This window comes from Triticum urartu, chromosome 2 (assembly GCF_003073215.2).
Source record: "Triticum urartu cultivar G1812 chromosome 2, Tu2.1, whole genome shotgun sequence".
NCBI lineage: Eukaryota > Viridiplantae > Streptophyta > Magnoliopsida > Poales > Poaceae > Triticum > Triticum urartu.
Genome location: NC_053023.1, coordinates 456,432,392 through 456,453,921, shown reverse-complemented (window position 1 = coordinate 456,453,921; position 21,530 = coordinate 456,432,392). Strand labels below are relative to the sequence as shown.

At 42.7% G+C, this 21,530-nt stretch overlaps 1 protein-coding gene across 1 annotated transcript; it reads left to right on the top strand.

Moving 5' to 3' along the window:
- The first annotated feature begins 17,777 nt into the window (after nt 1-17,777).
- On the top strand, nt 17,778-21,007 carry LOC125537862 (NADH dehydrogenase [ubiquinone] 1 alpha subcomplex subunit 2). Its single transcript, XM_048701180.1, has 3 exons — nt 17,778-18,034; nt 18,137-18,243; nt 20,741-21,007. Exons 1-3 carry the CDS (start codon nt 17,949-17,951, stop codon nt 20,833-20,835), a joined length of 288 nt encoding a protein of 95 aa, XP_048557137.1. The 5' UTR covers nt 17,778-17,948; the 3' UTR covers nt 20,836-21,007.
- Nucleotides 21,008-21,530: the final 523 nt, after the last annotated feature.

Below are 21,530 nucleotides of genomic sequence, written 5' to 3'. Positions count from 1 at the left end.
TCCAATGCGAATGGGAAAGGAGGAGACAAGGAAGAAAACGTGTACGTGATGATTCCACCCAAACCTTTCCGACGCGGACCCCCTCTTAATAGTACGGCTTTCCTACGACTCAAATCCACCAAAAAGAAATGTAGAAAAACACCGTCTTCAATAGTCTTCGAGGGGCACCAAACCGTCTTGTGCCTAGCGATGAAACGTCTGGGAAACTCAAGGCACACGATTAGTCCGCAAAAGCATTGTCATCAATCACCAAAACACCTTAGGGATAAATATGCCCTTACACCTTGCGAAAACATGAAGCAGGTTCTTCTCCAGGTTTATCTCTTCTCGTTTTTGCTCTTCTTCTTGGCAGATTTGTGATTTCAGAATGATATGAGGACACATCCATCTTTTTGATTGTTCCGCTGTTGTGGATCTTTGGGCGATTGGAGGAGAAGGACTTTGCAAATAAGAAATGTTAGCACAAGATCTACAGAGAGGTCAGAAGAGATCACCACATCTCAGGTTAGTTACACCGTCCATGGCGGTGGCTAAGGCTTGCGGTGTCGGGGAAGAAAGAGGAGGAAGAAGACCTAGTGCTCTGTGCATTAGGTGGATTATGTGGAGTGGGTTAGTTTCTTAGAGGGTTCAGGCCCGTTTTAGTTTTGGGATGTAGACAGATGGCAGAAATATAAACTCAGAACTCTTTTTCAGCCTGTTTGTCTGCTGGGCTTTTTCGATTGACCATAACTTTGGGCCAGTCAGTTTGTTCTGTCCGGTTCTGTATCCTTTGTGTTTACAAATCGACTGACATGTTTCTGAAATCAGTCGATTGATAGGTAGCCACTCCTAAAAATAAAGTCATACAGTTTCCAAAGGTGAGCATTAATTTTTAATTGCCACTATTTCTCAAAAAAGGAAAATAATTGGAGCTACATGTGACCGTAGAAAACATTTTTAAAGTAACCAATGTGAGTACAACAAAAATTCCGTAGAGTTGCCATGTGAGCATGAAAAAATGTACTAAATTTTGCCGTGTTTCAAGAAAAGTGTTATGAAAAATGCCAAGTTACTATATAATTATTTTTCAAAAAAATCCCCGATGACTTGAGAACAAAACATCATAGAGTTTGCCATGTGGGTGATCAATTTTTTGTTATACAATTTGCGATGACTTTAAATTTTTTATCACTAAAGTTGCCATGTTGAACTTATTGACATAGTATATACAGAAAATAATGCCCTAGAAAATTTGCGATCGCCCGAGCCGAGAGCATAGCCGCCGCCTATTTTGACATGGAGGCTGCAGATTGAACCGGTGGAGATGAGCAAGGGGTGGCTGATCGGGGAGTCGAGGTCGCGCTCGGGATAGGTGACTCAGCCACTGTGATGCCAGACCCCATGGGGTGCCCGCCCCCGTTCTCCATCTTCCCTCCTGGAGAACGGTAGATGCACAACCTCTTCAAGCTGGGGGACGAGGATGCACTGCGCGCCATGTCAGGCCGCGAGAGATTGGACCCATACTGGTCCACGTCCATCAGAGGAGGAATGGACTCGCACCACAACATCTGTGGTGTATCCAAAGCGGCAAGGCGATGGTCGGCCCCTGCACTGGCACGTCGAAGGTAGCAACTGCATCTTCGACCACCAACGACGCCGCATGCCCAGTCGGACCCGAAGACACCACCACCACTGAGGAAGCACCACCAGTAGTCGCCGCCTTCGATTTGCCGCCCGCCGCATCCCACTCAGTAGTGTTGAGGCTAGGGCTCGATTCCTCCTCCTCAACATCTTGGTCGTCATCAGTAGGGGGCGCGGTGGAGGGGGAGATGGGGGCAGTGGAGCCAATGGACCACCCATCTCACGATCCACCCTCATCATGAAGCCGCTGAGGCCACAGAAGATTTCAAACAGCCCATTGATCTTGGTCGGGTCCCTGCACCAGATCATAGGAGCACCCTGCGGCCCACCCATATCTGGGCACACGATTGTTAGTTCATCAACCCATATCTCTAGTTGTTTCTTCACTCATAACACTCCCGGTGATGATCGTAGTTTCAGGAGTTCATGTATTCACTATGTGTTAATGCTTTGTTACGGTTCTCTATTAAAAGGAGGCCTTAATATCCCTTAGTTTCCAATATGGACCCCACTGCCATGGGAGGGTAGGACAAAAGATGGCATGCAAGTTCTTTCCATAAGCATGTATGACTATTTACGGAATACATGCCTACATTATATTGATGAACTGGAGCTAGTGTCGTATCACCCTAGGTTATAACTGTCTCATGATGAATATCATCCAACAAGTCACTGACCAATGCCTACAAATTTATCCTATAGTGTTCTTGCTAAGTTACTACTGCTATCATCATTGTTACACTTGCTACAAAACTACTGCTATCACTGTTACCGTTACCATTATTGTTGCCACTATTATCAAAACTATCATATTACTTTGCTACTGATCACTTGCTGCAGATAATTAATCTCCAGGTGTGGTTGAATTATCAACTCAGCTGCTAATACCTTCAAATATTGTTTTGTCTCCCCTTGTGTCGAATCTATAAATTTGGATTGAATACTCTACCCTCGAAAACTGTTGCGATCCCCTATACTTGTGGGTTATCAAGATCATTTTCTGGCGCCGTTGCCGGGGAGCATAGCTATATTTGTTGAGTCACTTGGGATTATTATCAATTTATCACTATGAAGAATCCGAAGGATGCTAAGACTAAGATGTTTCCCTCAAAGATGAGGGGAGGTAAGGAACTATCATTCAGTTCTGATTTAGATTCACCTTCTGTTATAAGTAAACTTGCAACACCACCACATGCTATTACTTCCAATATGTCGCAAGTTATTGATGGTGCTACCTCTGCTATGGATAATGCTTATGATGATGCTAGTACCTTGCTTAATGATGATATGCCACTTGGTGATTTTCTTGATAAACAAATTGCTAGAGTAATACAACATGATGTTGTTGAATCTGATGATGAGCTTGAAACTGAAACTCCTGAAACACCTGCTAGAACTAGCCCTCCTAGATATGAATTGCCTAAGGTACCGGAAGGTTATGTTATGAGTGAAGAAACAACTAGAGATATTCTTGCTTGCAGAGATAGAGATGATCTAGAGAAATTATTATGCAAGTATAAGGAAAATTCTCTGAATGCTAGAATGAAATGTGATCCTAAGTTTGCTACTTCACATATCTTTATTCATGATAAGGATTATGAATTCTTTATCGACCCAGAGTTAATTACTTTGGTTGAATCTGATCCTTTCCATGGTTATGAAACTGAAACTGTTGTGGCACACCTTACTAAGTTGAATGACATAGCCACCCTTTTTACTCAAGATGCGAAAACTTGCTATTACTTTATTCTCATATTATTTCCTTTCTCATTGAAGGGTGATGCTAAAGCTTGGTACAATACTCTTGCTCCTGGTTGTGTGCGTAGTCCCCAGGATATGATTTATTACTTCTCTGAAAAATATTTCCCTGCTCATAAGAAACAAGCTGCCTTGCAGGAAATATTTAACTTTGTTCAAATTAAAGAAGAGAGTCTCCCACAAGCTTGGGGGAGGCTTTGCCAATTATTTAATGCTTTGCCTGATCATCCTCTTAAGAAAAATGAAATGCTTGATATCTTCTATAATGGACTAACTGATGCTTCTAGGGACTTCCTAGATAGTTGTGCCGGTTGTGTTTTTAGGGAACGAACTGTTGGACAAGCTGAAGAATTATTGAATAACATATTGGACAATTATGATGATTGGACTCTTCCTGAACCACCGGCTAAACCCACTCCGAAGAAGAGGGGTATATTATATCTCAGTCCTGAAGATATGCAAGAGGCAAACAAATCTATGAAGGAAAAAGGTATTAAAGCTGAGGATGTTAAAAATTTGCCTCCTCGGGGATATACCCCGCGGTATGACCCGGCCGTAGTTGTGACTCGGCTGGGACTTGGTATTTCAGTGGTAAGCCGGCAGACAATGGTAAGTCGGCAAGACAGTGGTAAGCCGGCAGATAGTGGTGAGCCGGCAGACAGTTATAACCCGGCAGACAGTTATAAGCCGGTAGACAGTGGTAAGCCGGCAAACAGTTATAACCCGGCAGACAGTTATGACCTGGAGATAGTTATAACCTGGCAGACAGAGTCGCCTAGGGTTAATAAGTCTGAGACGTTAAGAAGCCCAAGACATTAATAAGCCCATGGAGAAAAGCCCGTGATGAGAAGTCAAAATAGTTTAAGTCTTAATCCGACTAGGACTCTACATGTAACCCGCCCCTTCAACTTATATAAGGAGGGGTGGGGCGCCCCAAGAGAGTCAAGTTTTTCTAGACGTCTCAATAGACAAGTTCCGTGAGTTGGACAGATTAGGGTTAGACAAACAAATCTAAAGCTCTCGAGATAGAGCACACTTGTAATCATGTTCATCATCATCAATATCAATGAAGCAGGATGTAGGCTTTTACCTCCACCGAGAGGGGCCGAACCTTGGTAAAACCTCGCGTCTCTCGTCCCACTCAACCCCTCTCAAGCTACCACATAGATGCGTTGGCCTCATGACTAAGTCCTCACACTAAGGACATCTGCCGTGACAAATCCATGACGCGTCTTCTACTGCCACAAGTTGCTAGATTGAGCTAGCCCTGGCCTCAAACATTGTGAAAGAAGAGGTTGACCTGGTGGGGTAAAGAGAGACCTCAGAGGCCGAAAAAAGGGGTCAACATGACCCAGAGGATCACTTTTGAGCTGCCCGATGCTGCGATTTTAGCCTCCACCTCTGTCATCATTGCTGCAACCCTACGGCTGATAATTTTCGGTCAAACATATCAAGTAAAATTGATCCTGTCAAGTTTCTATTGATACATTTTTATTTTCTTCGAGAACAATTACTCTCGTTTGTGCAAATTCTTATGCAGAAATCATAATTGCAAAGGAGACCATCAAATTATGGCCCTTTCCTACGTTGGGTGGATCAATGGACAAGGTCATTTATAACCCGTCGAGATTCAACATACTTCAGCAATCCGCTGTTCAACTATATGCCGGTTCATATCATGGTCAAGTATGGAGAGTCTCAAGCCAACTTCTCGAGTAGTCTTAAGACTCGGGGGCTATGATGACATGACTCAGTAAATGTTTGAGCAGATTCAAGAACTCCGGGTCATTGGAGGGAAGATAACCTGGTCCTGGAGGTTACTGCTATATTGATGAAAATTTAAAGGCCGTCAGAAAATTTCTGGCTCAAAATGAAGAATGCCGGCTTAAAATATGGTTCAAGGGAAATCTATCTTTCCCCAAGATTTGAAGCTCTCAATGTCCGGTTTAAAGAATTTCCGGTTCAAAAAGAATTAATCTCTCGCAAGTTCGAGTTCTCAGAAAAATTAAAGGTTGCCAAAGAGAACTTGCTGCCATGATGCGCGGTTCAAACATGGGTATCCTGCTTCATGGGCTTATCTTATTATGGTCACTTGGGGGCTTCCTACTCATCGAGCATAGCTATGACTACCCTTTTGATCCGGCTTGTACGCCATAATTACAAAATACTTGGGGGCTTCCTGCTCATTGAGCATAGCTATGATTACCCTATTGATCCGGCTTGTACGGCTGGAATAAAATATTACTTGGGGGCTCTTTGTTCAACGGATAAGAGTTTTATGACCCTTGTGATGGGCTTGGAAGCCAGGCCTAGAAGCTAGGTGTACTCACCTAAAAACCCAGGTTATCCTGCCATTTTAAGTCTACCACTCCACCCAGATTGACTGGAATGACTCGCCGTACTTTTGACAAGTCAATCTTATATATACCCTAAACTTGTCAAAGTTAACCGATTATTGGTCATGTGAGGCCCCGCTTATAAGGTTTGCATGAAGGTTTAACTCAGCGGTTGTGCAGCCCTTTGAAAGCACTTGATTTTAAGGCTTGGCGGCCTATGAAAAGCCTTGGTTTTATCTTTTGATTTATATTTGAAAGTTTTTTGAGGTTCATCTTTTATGACATGTTAATACATTGTTGAAAACCGATGAGAGCTATGATGCCTTATGGTTCATATATGAAATTACCCGATGTTTATCAACCCGGCCTGGTTTTGGATGTTAAAGTTGCCAGTGTGTGATGATTATGCACTTGGAGTTCTGGCTCTAAGCTTTGGGATGTTACCCCTTATTACCATTTGGCGTTGTAAGCCGGCGGTATAAACAAATTGATTAGGGTGTTGTTCTCTCAATATTTGGGTTGTAACCCTTACTGCACGACATAAGATGAGTCGGCAGTGTTACCAAATATCACAGGTATGATATTTTTTTGTTATGATTATATAAGGTTTTTCTAAACCGGCCCTGGCTTTTAACTTTACGTCGCCAGTATGTTTAGGCTTGAATGGCCTTAATGCTAGTCTTTTCCATAATTGCATAAAGCTATATTATGTTTGGGTTGTTACCCGCTCTGGCTTTTGACGTTAAATCGCCAGGGCATATGTTGTTTAAACTCTGTGCAGGATTTGTAGAGCTATGACTTACATAAATGATTAAGTTCAATCCCATCATCAAAAATTGAAATTGGTGTTTCAAAAGGGTTATCAATTATTGATTTTCACAAGGGCTATAAGCCATCGGGTTACAAAATTCCTGGATTACAATGGATGCGCATTAAGTCGTCATCGGCCAAGAGCCACTGAGTATTTAAACTCCGGATTTACTTGTCAATTGATAAGGTATTCAAGTCTTTAATAGCCAAAACTGGCTGGATTTTCATGATGATATTGAATGATTAAGGTTTTCATACCGGATCATATTATTCAAATCTTGAATAGCCAATATGGCTGGATTTTTATTATGGCTATCAATAACCAGTATTATGATTGAGATTTTCAAAGTCGCTTCAGCGCAATGGCTATTATTTTGTCAATGGATATGATTTATTCTACAATGGAAGGAATAGTCTCGAGTCGTTGCAGGCTTATGACCCGACACTTGGGGGCTACATTATTCAGATCATGATTATATCCAATATGTAAGTCCCATGTCACTGCAAGCATGCACCATGACACTTGGGGGCTAATGCAAGGTCATTTCTTACTTGCCTCGTTGAAGACCCAACTCATCACATTGTAATGAGCCGGCCCTTGGGGGCTACTAATTGCTCCTGTCAATAATTCAAAGTACACAAGCTAAATCCATTATATTAAAGGGTCCATTGCTCAGTTGGTAAAGTACAAGGCTCTTAACCTCATGGACGTGGGGTCAAGCCCTATGATAGAAGCTACATCATATGATGTTATTTTCAATAGAGTATATATAAAGTCCCAGATCAGTATTATCTTACTGAGTCGGCCTTTGGGGGCTACACTGCTTGAAGTTTTCCTGAGTATAAGGCAATTACAAGTCCCAGGTTGCTGCAAGCATGACAACACGGCACTTGGAGGCTACACATGTGGAATATTCAGTTTTGACTAGTGATTGAGATGAACAGCCTGGATTTATTCAAGGTTGCAACATTTATATTGAAGCAAGTCTTAAGCTGTTACTACGCTCCCTTCTTAAGACTTGGGGGCACAAGTGATACGCATATAAGGGAGGTACACTTTCAAGCTGCTTGATGTTAGCAACAATTATGACCCAGTGCCATCAATATTTACAAGCCGGCAATTTTGGCAATGATAAACTGGCAAGTTTTACATCTTTAATCCGACTGAAGATCATATGAGTATTTCAAATACCAATATTTTTGTTAAGCATTGGGAGCTGAGTCAAATGAATTATTCTTCACAATATTTCTCCGTGAGAAACCAACGTCAGCAAATTGGGGATGAAGCTGGCCTATTGACTCGGATTTTCTAGAAGAAGGAAATGACAAGGAATTAAGGATGATCAGGTGTTGGCTTACAATTTTTAACCCGGAGCACAACCTATCAAATTTGTTCTTGGTTTTTTTGCATGATTAGTTTAACATGGATAAATCCAAATTAAACTGGGGGCTAATGTCGGGGATATACCCCGCGGTATGACCCAGTCGGAGTTATTACTTGGCTGGGACTTGGTATTTCAGTGGTAAGCCGGCAGACAGTGGTAAGCCGGCAGACAGTTATAACCCGACAAACAGCTATAACCCGGCAGACAGTGGTAAGCGGGCAGATAGTTATAACCCGACAGACAGTTATGACCCAGAGATAGTTATAACCCGGCAGACAGAGTCGCCTAGGGTTAATAAGCCCGAGACGTTAATAAGCCCGAGACGTTAAGAAGCCCAAGACGTTAAGAAGCCCATGGAGAGAAGCCCGAGATGAGAAGTCAGAATAGTTTAAGTCTTAATCCAATTAGGACTCTACATGTAACCCGCCCCTTCAACTTATATAAGGAGGGGCGGGGCACCCCAAGAGGGTCAATTTTTTCTAGACGTCTCAATAGACAAGTTCCACAAGTTGGACATATTAGGGTTAGACAAACAAATCTATAGCTCTCGAGATAGAGCACCCATGTAATCATGTTCATCATCATCATCAATATCAATGAAGCAGGATGTAGGCTTTTACCTCCACCGAGAGGGGCCGAACCTGGGTAAAACCTCGCGTCTCTCGTCCCACTCAACCCCTCTCAAGCTACCACATAGATGTGTTGGCCTCACGACTAAGTCCTCACACTAAGGACATCTGCCGTGACAAATCCACGACACCTCCTATTGAAGAAATACATGAGCTTAATACACCACCACTGCCTAAGGTGGTAGAGGTAAATTCTCTTATGAAGTTCAATGATAATGACAATCCTCACAATATGCATCCTAGCCAATGCCTTTATGATTTTGAAAATTATATTAGAAAAGAAGATCACTTCAATGCAAATGTTATGAAACAATTGAAATACAATTCTGATATGATTGCTTGCTTGAGTGACTTGTTATTTAGAATATCAAATGATGTTAGAGGTGTTGGAAAACATGCTTCTATGGTTCAAACCCAGTTAGAACAAGTTGCTAAATCCCAAAGATAATTGCTTGATGAGATGAATAACAATATGCATGACTTTGCTGTTAGAGTTGCAACTAGAGGAGGTAAAATGACTCAAGAACCACTTTATCCTGAGGGACACCCAAAAAGAATTGAACAAGATTCGCAAAGAGCTAACACCAGTGCACCTGGTTCTTCTAAAAAGAAAAAGAAAAAGAAAAATGATAGGACTTTGCATGCTCCTAGTGAACCTGAAATAGAAAAACCTCCTGACATAGATAATGAAGTTTCTATCTCTGATGCTGAAACTCAGTCTGGTAATGAACATTCACCTAATGATAATGAAAAACACAATCCTGATGTTCATGAAGACTCTCAACCAAATAATAAAGAATCAAGACAATGATGTTGAGATAGAACCACCTGTTGATCTTGATAACCCACAACCTAAGAATAAAAGGTATGATAAAAGAGACTTCATTGCTAGAAAACACGGTAAAGAAAGAGAACCGTGGGTTCAAAAACCTATGCCTTTTCCACCTAAGTCAACTAAAAAGAATGATGATGAAGAATTTGAACGCTTTGCTGAAATGCTGAGGCCAGTCTTTTTGCGTACTCGCTTGACTGATATCTTGAAAATGCCTCTTTATGCAAAGTATATGAAAGACATCATCACAAATAAGAGAAAAATACCAGAAGCTGAAATCTCCACTATGCTTGCTAATTATACTGATGGAGTACCTAAAAAACTTGGAGATCCGGGAATACCAACTATACCTTGCTCTATAAAAAAGAATTATGTGAAAACTGCTTCGTGTGATTTATGAGCTGGTGTTAGTGTTATGCCTTTCTCTTTATATAAAAGACTTGATTTCAATAAACTCACACCTACTAAAATATCTTTGCAAATGGTTGATAAATCAACTGCCATACCTATCGGTATTTGTGAGGATGTGCCCGTTGTTGTTGCTAATGTTACTATTTTGACTGACTTTGTTATACTTGAGATGCCCGAGGACAACAACATGTTGATTATCCTTGGTAGACCATTCTTGAATACTGCAGGGGCTGTCATTGATTGCAATAAAAGCAAGGTCACTTTTCATATTAATGGTAATGAGCATATTGTGCACTTTCCGAAGAAACAATTCCAAGTGAATGGTATTAATGTTATTGAAAAATCTCCGACAATCACTATTGGAAGTTTTCAAATACTTATTGTTGGAGACATTCATATCCCCATTGAGGTAACTTAGTAATTTATGGAAGTTCTTCGTTTCATGCTAATCGAAAGTGGTTGTTAATAAGACTTGATCAACCTTATTAATGGATCATTTTTGAACGGTATGAAGTTGATGAATTTAGTAAGCACTACTTTCTGTCCCTACTTTTAATTTTATGTTTTTATTAGTTAAATAAAATAAAATTCCATGTTTTGTCAGTTTTCTGATTTCCCCGTGCAATAAAAAATGACCCAAAAATAAAAGTTCTCATAATGCCCTGAAAATTTAATACGTTTTTTCTGAATATTTAAGATTTTTTGGTGCAAATAACATCAGAGGGAGGTGCACCAGGTGGGCACAACCCACCTGTGCGCGCCAGGACCCCCAGGCATGCCCTGGTGGGTTGTGGTCCCCATGTGGCCCCCTCACTTATCTCTTCATACCACATCATCACCTACCTCTAGAAAAAAATCTCCATTGCTCCCTCTCCCGTGTTCTTGCTCTCAAACCCGTGGATTTCGACCTCTTTGCTCGAAGCTCCGTTTCGGAAACTGTTTCGGGGGATTGTTGCTTGGTATGTGACTCCACCGTTTGTCCAATTAGTTTTTGTTTTAGTGGTTTATATTTTGAATAATTAGTTACTCTTGGTGCTGCTATAGATGAGCTTGCATGTTGAATTCTTAGTGTTCTAAGTAGTTTGAATGCTTGTTATGGCCTCTATGTATCCCTATGAGTAGTTGCTATCAATCTTATAAAGTTTTGTTGATAAATTTTTGTCACCCAAAATTTTTTAAAAAAATTTACGTGAACATGATGAACTTGTTTGGAAGGAGTTCTTCGAGGAGGCGATCCTCGAGGGCATCTTCTAGTGACAGCTCTGCTCGCCAGTGAAAGTTCCACTCGAGATGCCGTCACCAAAACATGCTTATGGCATTGCGATGAATATATGGTGCGTGTGGGTATTAAAGAGGAATTTGAGCAATATGTTCACAATGCCGGTATCGGTCCCTACATTTCAGATAAGTGTGAACAATGCCACCTTCTCACTGAATCATTTGTCAAAGGATTTAAATTCCTCCCCCGTGAGTCTAGGGTGTCGTTTATGCTTTATGATAACCCATTTACCATATCACTAGAGAATTTTGCTTACCACTGCAAACTCCCATTCTGGGGTTCGCTTGATGAACGCCAAGCGCTGAGTATCAAACATTCTTGTCTAATCTTTGTTACTGTGAGACGAGGGGAGTGACACAAGGTAGAATAAAGAGCATTCATTTTTCCGCAATTCAGTACTTTGCATTATTTAATGGGAAATGTATAGTAGGAAAACAAGACTATAGTACACTTTATGCTCCGGACTTGAGTCTCATCCACACCGCTCTCACCGGTGAAAGGAATTATAACCATGGAGTGATTATTGCACGCAAACTTGAGCACAACACTATCAGTGGCTATTTCTATGGTGGAATATATGCCACGCATTTAGCACGAGGGCTGGGTGTTGCACCTTTGCCCTTTGATCCTATCCTACCCATGCAGTATTTAGATTTTGACACTTTAAAAGAACATAAGATTCTCAAGGGAAAGGTTGACAACTTCACTTATAATCTATTGTTTAACCAAAAATCTGTTGTGCACCCATATTTGTCTATGCCTGCTCTTTTTGATTATCATAACAAAGGATGATATTTTGTTCTTGAGAGCGAGGCCCGAGCTCATAACGCATCAGTGGAGGCAGCATGGCAGGCCGAGGCATCAGCACCGAGAGCCTCCGTGAGCTACCACGCCAACTACTATCCAGATTACTGATCGACTACCAAGTTAGGCCAAAAGCCTAAGCTTGGGGGAGTACGTGTTCTCACCGACATTACATTCATGTCCACTTATTCATCTTGTCGGTGTTCACACTTTTTCATTGTATCATCCATGTTTAAATTTTATTTTTCTTGCTTTCTTCTTGTGTGTTTGAAAACTATAGAAAAACCAATAAAAATAGTTGTAGCTAGTTTACTTTCCATGTATGCTTAGTAGTAATATTAAAAAGAAAATCCAAAAAGATTTCCTTGTTCTTCTTTTTGCTTGTTAGGAGCTTTCCTGTGTAAATAGTTTTTCTCGTTTTTGTTTTTCCCTTTTATTTGCTTGTTCAAGAAAACTGAAAACTCCAAAAATATTTCGGTGTGTTTCTCTGAATTTCTTTTCTTTTATTCGAGTTGTACCAAGGAGAAGACCACGATGAAAATGTTGAGTGGCTCTCATATGAATAATTGTTGAACTAATAAAGAGCCCATTTTACCTTGTCTTCTCCTATTGAATAAAATGTTTTGCAGATTCCAGCTTAGTCCATGTCACTCTTGCACTATTATTATTTTCATATCGTTCGGTCGTGCAAGTGAAAGACAATAATGACGATATTTGATGAACTGGCCGTGGCAGAGAGAAACTGGTATGAACTTGACTTGTTCTGTCTGTGTAAATATGTTTAACCTAGTATCCATGATTCATCCCATTATGATTAAACATGTTTACAATGACAATTAGAGATTATAGTTTCTCATACCATGCATAAGTAGCTGGGAGTGAATAATGATTTATCTTGAATATCAACATTGCGTTAAAATGATTGTGATGTAGTATGATGATATGCTATCCTCCTATGAATGTTCGAGTGGGTTGACTTGGCACATGTTCATGCATGTAATTGAATCAAAACCAACATAGCCTCTATGATATTTATGTTCATGGTGTTCATATCCTACTCATGCTAGTGTCCAATGTTACTTATGTATAATGCATGATCACGATCGTTGTTGCTCTCTAGCTGGCCGCTTCTCAATCTAATTGCTAGCCTTCGCCTGTACTAAGTGGGGATTTTGCTTGTACATCAAAAACCTTGAACCAAAAGTTATTCCGGATGAGTCCACCATATCTACCTATATGCGGTATTACCCTGCCGTCCTAAGTAAATTTGCATGTGCCAGCTTTAAAAACTTCTAAAAAAATATCTATTTTGTGTGCCTAGATCGTTCATGGACCAACAGTAGGTAGTCCGTATCTTCCATGCTAAGCGCGTTATTCTCAGGTCGAGTGTTTATTCACTCACCATCGCACGAGAAAAGGGCGGTAATAGGGATGCCCAGTCCCAAACTGCAAAATATAAAAAGAGTTAATCGCTTGAATAATCAAACAAAGACTCCCAATGAAGTCAAAACCTTTACTTTTTATCGCTTGGGAACCGCCACTAGCTTGTTTAGCATGGGAGATATTGATAACTGATAGTCGTGAAGTAAATGAGAAGGGTGCATGTCTCAAAATATCATTTATCTATGTTTTAAAACTTGAGCTCTGGCACCTCTGCCAATCACTGCTTCCCTCTGCGAAGGGACTATCTATTTACTTTTATGTTGTGTCATCACCTTCTAAAACAAGCGCTAGAACCTGAGAGCACAGCTGTCATGACTTATGCATTGTGTGTAGCTAATGTTGGGTGCATCATGACTGAATCTTTTCTATCATGAATTACAATGTTTAGTCGCTACTCGAACTTCGGAGGTGCTCTGCATTTATGTTTTGCGGTCTCAGAAAGGGCTAGCGAGATACCATTATTGTTATATTACAGCATGGTTGTTTTGACAACATGTTGCCGTTTGAGATGTCTTATTATTGCTCGCTAGCTGATTGTGTCATTGATATGAGTTAATATAATCTTTAAGAGTTATTTTCGGCATGGTTAGTTATAATGTTGGCTGAAAACATGGGTGCTGTTTAAACTTATTTATGCAAACAAGAGCAAAAGAGTTCATAAAAGTTTCTCTTTTTTCACTTTCAGTTTATCAACTGAATTGCTTAAGGACAAGCAAAGGTTTAAGCTTGGGGAGTTGATACGTCTCCAACGTATCTACTTTTCCTAGCGCTTTTCCACTTGTTTTGAACTCTAATTTTCATGATTTGAATGAAACTAACCTCGGACTGACGCTGTTTTCAGCAGAACTACGATGGTGTTGTTTTTGTGCAGAAATAAAAGTTCTCGGAATGGAACGAAACTTTGCGAGGAATTTTTATATAATATATAAGAATTTCTGAAGCCAAGACCTACCGGATAGGGGCACCTGGGTGGGCACAACCCACCAGGGTGCGCCCCCCTCTCCTAGCGTGCCCAGGTGGGTTTTTCCCACCTGGTGGCCCCACAGACCCTGAAACCAACGCTATAAAATCCTATTTTTCCAGAAAAAAATCAGGGAAAAAGAATTATCGCGATCCACGATACGGAGTCGCCGTCACCTCCTGTTCTTCATCGGGAGGCCAGATCTGGAGTCTGTTTGGGGCTCCGGAGAGGGGGATCTTCGTTCTTCATCATCACCAACCCTTCTCCATCGCCAATTCCATGGTGCTCCCCACTGGGAGTGAGTAATTCCTTCGTAGGCTCGTTGGTCGGTGAGGAGTTGGATGAGATTCATCATGTAATCGAGTTAATTTTGTTAGGGCTTGATCCCTAGTATCCACTATGTTCTAAAATTGATGTTGCTATGACTTTGCCATGCTTAATGCTTGTCACTTTGGGCCTGGGTGCCATGATTTCAGATCTGAATCGTTTATGTTATCACCATTACATCCATGTTCTAGATCCGATCTTGCAAGTTATAGTCACCTACTACGTGTTATGATCCGGCAACCCCGGAGGGACAATAGCCGGGACCACTCGTGGTGATGATCGTAGTTTGAGGAGTTCATGTATTCACTATGTGTTAATGCTTTGTTCCGGTTCTCTATTAAAAGGAGGCCTTAATATCCCTTAGTTTCCAATATGGACCCCGCTGCCACGGGAGGGTGGGACAAAAGATGTCATGCAAGTTCTTTCCATAAGCACGTATGACTATTTACGGAATACATGCCTACATTATATTGATGAACTGGAGCTAGTGCCATATCGCGCTAGGTTATAACTGTCTCATGGTGAATATCATCCAACAAGCCACCGATCCAATGCCTACGAATTTATCCTATAGTGTTCTTGCTAAGTTACTACTGCTATCATCACTGTTACACTTGCTACAAAACTACTGCTATCACTGTTACCGTTACTATTACTGTTGCCACTATTATCAAAACTATCATATTACTTTGCTATTGACCACTTGTTGCAGATAATTAATCTTCAGTATGGTTGAATTGACAACTCAGCTGCTAATACCTTCAAATATTCTTTTGGCTCCCCTTGTGTTGAATCTATAAATTTGGGTTAAATACTCTACCCTTGAAAACTGTTGTGATCCCCTATACTTGTGGGTTATCAGATGCCGACCGCCTAGGGGACACGGATCCACGTGCATCGATGCCACTGGGCCGCTCTCTCGACTGCGACTCCATGCGAGTCGAGAACTGCGCCCGGAGGTCTTGCTCCCGTGCCAGCTCCCCCGCTGTTACCGGTGACTCCTCCTGAGGTCGCTTGTTTCGGTTGTGCGCATGCAACCTCCTCTCCTTCTGCACCCGCCTCGCCTTCGCCACCAACTCTGGTGCCACCGCCATCGAAATGAATCGAGCACTTCGCCCCACCTCCTGATGTCTCGTGGAGCAGCAGGAAACCCTATCTTGAATGGCTTGTCCCCTCTTCGAACCTACCACCAACGCTTATAAGGAGGTCGGCGCGCCACAGGGTTTGACAAGATATGGGCCGACGCAAACATGGCCCATCACAACGCCATATGACTGTAGCACTATCAGGGCAGGGAGCAGGACTGTGGGGGACAATAGCTTGGTGGGGTAGGAGAAAAAAAGGGAATGAGGTCATGGTTGCACCCATGGCTCTCTATCTCTCTTGCAGCGCCATTGGGGGATTTGTAGCCCTGCGTGTGAGATCGAAGTAGAGTAGGAGCTCATCCGTGGCGAGCAGATGGACATGAAGTAGTACAGAAGACATAGATGGACTCGAGATGTAGAGTAGGAGTCGTAGCATTCGGCACCGCTCCGCCCGCTCCGGGAGCAGAGCTCGGGAGCGGAGTCGATCCGAACAGGCCCTAGGATGAGGGGAGAAACTAGTGGTCGAGAGATTGACTGTGCTTAGGGTGCTTGGGGCTCACCCATTAGACGCGTGGATGTGCGATGGTAAAAGAGTGTGCGCTGCGTGAGGCGACCGAGGAATCATTTTTCTTTGGTAAACGTTTGGGGACGGTGCGCCGGCCGAAGCTTCGGCCGGTCGCGTCCCACACGCGAACGCTGCAACGAATCCAAACGCGATACGTAAGGTGCAGGGACCACCACTTCCATCGTCCTGTTTTCTTCTCCACTCGTCCTGTTTTCTCCCTTATCTTCTCGCCTGAGCCCACCTCGCGCTGCGCTGCAGTTTTTTTCTTGCTGCAACCTCCTCGACCAGGCCCGACAGCATCTCGCCGGAGATGAGCTGCCAGCGGAGGTGGCTGCTAACCCCTCCCCCCGAGGCAATTCTTCCTTCGAGCGGGCGCCTACCCCATCCGCGTTTCTCTACAAAAGACAACGAGGACGGAGGCACGGGCGCGGCGAGGAGTTGCGACGGCGGCGCATGGCGACTGCGGCGACCTCGACGGCGGATTGCTACGACCACGCGACAGGTGATGTTGCAACTGTTGGCGCAAGTTGCTGGAACCAGACGACGGAGGAGCTGCGACCAGCGGTGGAATTTGTTACAACCATTATGCGCCTATGATGCGCCCCCGATGACAGTGACAACACTTTTTTGTTGCAACCGCGTAGTGTTTCTGCTACTACCAGCGACATAAATTGCTACTACCAACTGCGATTTTTGTTACATTCATTTGAAAAGGCGATGGTACCCAGACGACAAAGACATTTTTTTGCTGCAACCGAGCAAATTTTTGCTACTACCGACTACAGGATGCGCTATATCATTCATGAAGAAGATGCAACCCTTGACAGCCACGACAACGTTTTGCTGCAACCACACAGAATGTTTGCTACTACCATAGGCAGTAACTGTTACCACCATTCACGGCGGTGACCGGTGACTGGAAATCAGAAAAGTTGCAACCGGCGACGAAAAAAGCTTCAACTGGCTAGAAAAAAAGCTTCGACCGGCGATATAGAAAGCTTCAACCGGTGATAGGAAACGCAGAAAGCTACAATCGTTAACACAAAAGCTTCAACCATATATTTCAAAAGGTTCAACCAGAGACGGTCTACGAAAAAGCTGCAGCGGCGAGCCGTTGATGCACATGACTGTTTCTATGCACCAATGGTGCTGCGACAGATGCTGGAACTGGCGGCCCCGCCATTGTTGGACCTGGCGGCCGCCATTGCCGCCTTTTTTTGATGCAGTTGGTACCTTTTTTACTGCAGCGGAGACGGTGAGCGGCAGCCATGGCGAGCCATCGATGCGGCGAGCCACGAGAAACGCGGGGTGTGGTAGACGGCGACGGCGGCCAGAGTCAACGATGTGCGGCGGATGAGGAAGACGACGACCGAGCCTACATTGAGCCCGTTTGATACGTGCGTGATCGAGCGGTTTCGTGCGCTCCGTGTTAGACAGATCCAGTGGCCCATGCAGGACCGGCCCAAAGTTAGCGCCCTTTTTCTTTTTCCCCGGGGAAATATACTTTTGTGGAGACGGAACCCTAATCTGACGGCCATACACCGTTTTCCGGATCGGACGGCGTGAATGTGAATCCAACGAGACAGCCGCAGCTGGGCAGTTCGTTCGTTCCCCAGCAGAGGAAGATACAACCCAGGGAGAGAAGAGAAGGGGTCCGAGAAGAGAGGAGAAGAGAAGAGAATCCAAGGAACGAGCCGGCGGCGATGGCGTGGCGGGCGAGCCTATCCCGGAACGTGAAGGAGATCCGCTTCCTCTTCTGCCAGTCTTCCCCTGCCAGCGGCCCCGCCCGGTAGCACCCACGCACCCGCTTCTCTTCCCCCATTTCTCTCTCTCTACAATCGGTTCGTCGCTCGCTTATGTCGTGGTGTTGGATTTCTGATCTGATTCGCAGGGAGTTCGTGAAGAAGAACTACGGTGACATCAAGACCCGCAACCCCACCCTCCCCGTCCTCATCCGCGAGTGCTCCGGCGTCCAGCCTCAGCTCTGGGCGCGCTACGGTAAGCAGCCCTCGATCCCATCTTTCCCGGGAACCCGAGATCTTGCTCTTGCCATGGTTCCCGGGAGGGTCTGTTCCGGTCTATTGATCTTCGGAACCCTCGCATCTTGCAAGTGTGAAATGTTTCTGTTGGAACTACCGGATCTTGTTATCTTGGGGGACATGGCAAGTGGGGACTTGGGACCTGTCCAGATATCCATGTGAGGTTGTACGGTTCCACAGAGATTTCCATTGTTCATCTCGAAATTTTGAGCGCGTGACATGGGAGGAATGTTCATCTTTATGTGTGGGTGGAAAAGAATTTTGATGTGCCCAAATGCTGCCCTCACCGCTTGTATCACACAGCATAGTGCATCCATTTTGTTTGGTTTTCCCGTGCTCTGTCATTCTTTGCTATAGGTTAACTATATAGCGCATTAAGATTATTTAGTATCAGAAGTAGAGTTTTGCTTCGGTATACCCCCACTTAAAAAGGCTGAGGATGTGAGATGGGAGGAATTTTCATCCTTATGTATCGGTGGAAAAGAATTTTGATGTTGCCCAAATGCTGCCCTCACCACTTGTATCATGCAGCATAGTGCATCTATTTTGTTTGTTTTTCCGTTGCTCTGTCATTCTTTGCTATAGGTACACTGTAGCACATTAAGATGATTTAGTATCAAATGTATATACAATTGAAGCAGTTACATAAGTACAGTGAAGTTAATACATCGAAAACATGGCATAAACACATATTACCACATTGACTAAATGAAGGTCAGTCTATGATTGCCAAAAATCTGGAATGCTTGATAACTTTGGAAATTTGACCAAGTTTGAGCTTGTCAGACAAGATGATAGAACCAAAACTGCAGATAAACGTGGATAACTGCAATAAGCTCTTTGGTCAGAAAATTGGGATTATCTACATCTACACTACCTAAAAAAGACATGGCGTTCTCATTTCGCTCAACCTTCATCTGCCTCCATTCCATGCTTATAAAGCCAAGAAAAATCAGGGGAAAGCCTGCTACAACCCACGCACGCACGTCCATCCTCCTCTCTATTCCCTCTATACACTGGGTTTGTTTTTTAAAGGTTAATCAAGTTTCTGTTTTTTAGATAAAGAGAGAGGGGTTGGTGGAGGAGCAAAAATTATTTAACAGTAAATCAAATGAATAATACCGCATAATGTACATGAGTATTCTAAAGGTATATGTAGACATGATTGATGTTAAACATTAGAATGTGTATGCCCGTTCCAACGCACAGGCAATTAGCTAGTGTAAGTCAAAAGCCTGGCTTATGTAAGGGATAGCTTCCTTCTCCACCAGTAACAAAAAACAACATGATTGTTTAAGTCGTCTTCTCGTATAAACAGAAGTTGGGAATACTTGTGTGTGGTTGAATGCAACAGCTTGATGAAATTGCTTCGTGCCCCTCTAGAAAAGTTGTTGTAGGAAACAAACCAGGAAAGAGTTTGGTCTGATGCCAAATTTTCTAATATAAGGTAGGATATCCTTAATAAGCATTTTCTTGTAGCCTTTGACTACTATTGTTCTGCTTGTCATAACTCTTCTATGTTATTATCATGCAAGTATCCAAAGAAATATGTATGACTGTATTATGCTTATAGAAGTAGGGCTTTAATATGTCAAACGGGTTTTATCTCATAGACCCGCAAAACATATACTCCAATAAATCTATGCCAATGAAGTCTTGATAAGCGATATTGTGAAGAAAACAGATTCTTTTTGGAAAATCTATTGGCCCATTTCAATTTGTAAGTTACCCTTGGAGCCACATATTTTGATTTTTGGTGTTAGCTGCCGCGTGTGCTATCATTTTTTGTTTCGCTTGAGATCTACGACTCGGTGCGCAAACTCCGGCCTGTCTGCAGCTATCTCGACTCCTGATCTAGGTCGATCGTCTGGGTTTGGGATTTGGAGCTCATTCTAACGAATCCAGTAATTATTTGATGTAGTTTATCCTGGGCTCAGGCTCAGCTGTCTTTCTTCTCAACTTATAACCTGTTACAAAAGTTACATAGTACTGTTAGGCAGGCATGCTACTGATGTTAAAGGTGTGTCTGGAATGTTGATGCCTACAGGCTTCGAGCTATCAAAGAAAGGAAGCACAGATTAAGATCATGTATTGGGCTTTGAAATTCTGTACACAATGCTCAAAATGGATACATGTTAATTACAAGAACTAAATGATAAATGAAGAGAAGGCTATGAAATCGTTTACTCAGTTTCGGCACTTGTGTGTTGCACTGTCAATATAGAGATAGATCATGTACTGAAAGAAGCGGACTACCCATACTAAGTTACTAACTGAGAAAAGGTGATAAACTATTGTAGTTTTGCAAACACAGGGCTAGGCATGTTATGATCAACAAATAACTGAATATTGATTGCCAAATACACCCTTTCTTTTGTTTCATGCATACAGTATTGGATTAATGAATTGAAGCTAATGTATAAGGTATGTTGTATAACTGTGTGTCTACTGGTCAGATATGGGCGTGGAGAGGTGCGTGCGCTTGGACGGCTTGACAGAAGCCCAGATCGACAAGAAGTTGGAGGAGCTAGCCAAGGCAGGAGTTGCGTAAAGCTAAAAACTGTCAGGCTAGCCAAGTTTTCTTGCGTTAAATCTTCACAAATAAGAGAAAAGTTAACATGGGATGTTACGTTATCTTGATTTCAGTACCATGACTGTACTCAAGTGTTGAATTTGTACAACTGATTGCTGAGAAAGTAACTATTTTTCCTATCGTTCTTCAAGGACTGTTTTCACCAGATAAGTTCAATTTCTAAAAACCATACTGGTCATACTTCGTATGTTACAGATGGGGTTTGGTTTGTTCTCGATGTTTTTTGCATGGCTGTAGATCTTGCCTACCTGTAGTTCAAACTGTTTTGGATCTTTTCCGAAAACTTTCACGTGTGATTTTCATGAAATTTGCTTCTCCGCCTACAGCTAAATACAACAAGTTTTATATAGTTGTGCCCTATATACGAAGCCAGACTATCTTGACTGCGTGAACCAAAGCTTGACCGTATGTTTGCATGTAAAATCGAGAACCATGCCGAATCATGTGCCATGATTATGTTGCTATCAACGTGCTGCCTAATTTCATCGCCCTTTGTATGGTTGTAGTTTTAATTGTCAACTACCCCTCCGTTCTAAAATAGATGATCCAACTTTGTATTAACTTTGTACTAAAGTTAGTACAAAGTTGAGTCATCTATTTTAAAACGGAGGGAGTACGTAGTAAGTTGCTCGTGCCTTTCACCGGAGCATACT

Excerpts from the sequence above, each read along its gene's own strand:
- LOC125537862 (XM_048701180.1), top strand. The coding sequence starts at position 17,949 with ATGGCGTGGCGGGCGAGCCTATCCCGGAACGTGAAGGAGATCCGCTTC. Across the intron at positions 18,035-18,136 it reads CCTGCCAGCGGCCCCGCCCG|GGAGTTCGTGAAGAAGAACT; the intron begins GTAGCACCCACG and ends TCTGATTCGCAG. Across the intron at positions 18,244-20,740 it reads TCAGCTCTGGGCGCGCTACG|ATATGGGCGTGGAGAGGTGC; the intron begins GTAAGCAGCCCT and ends TCTACTGGTCAG.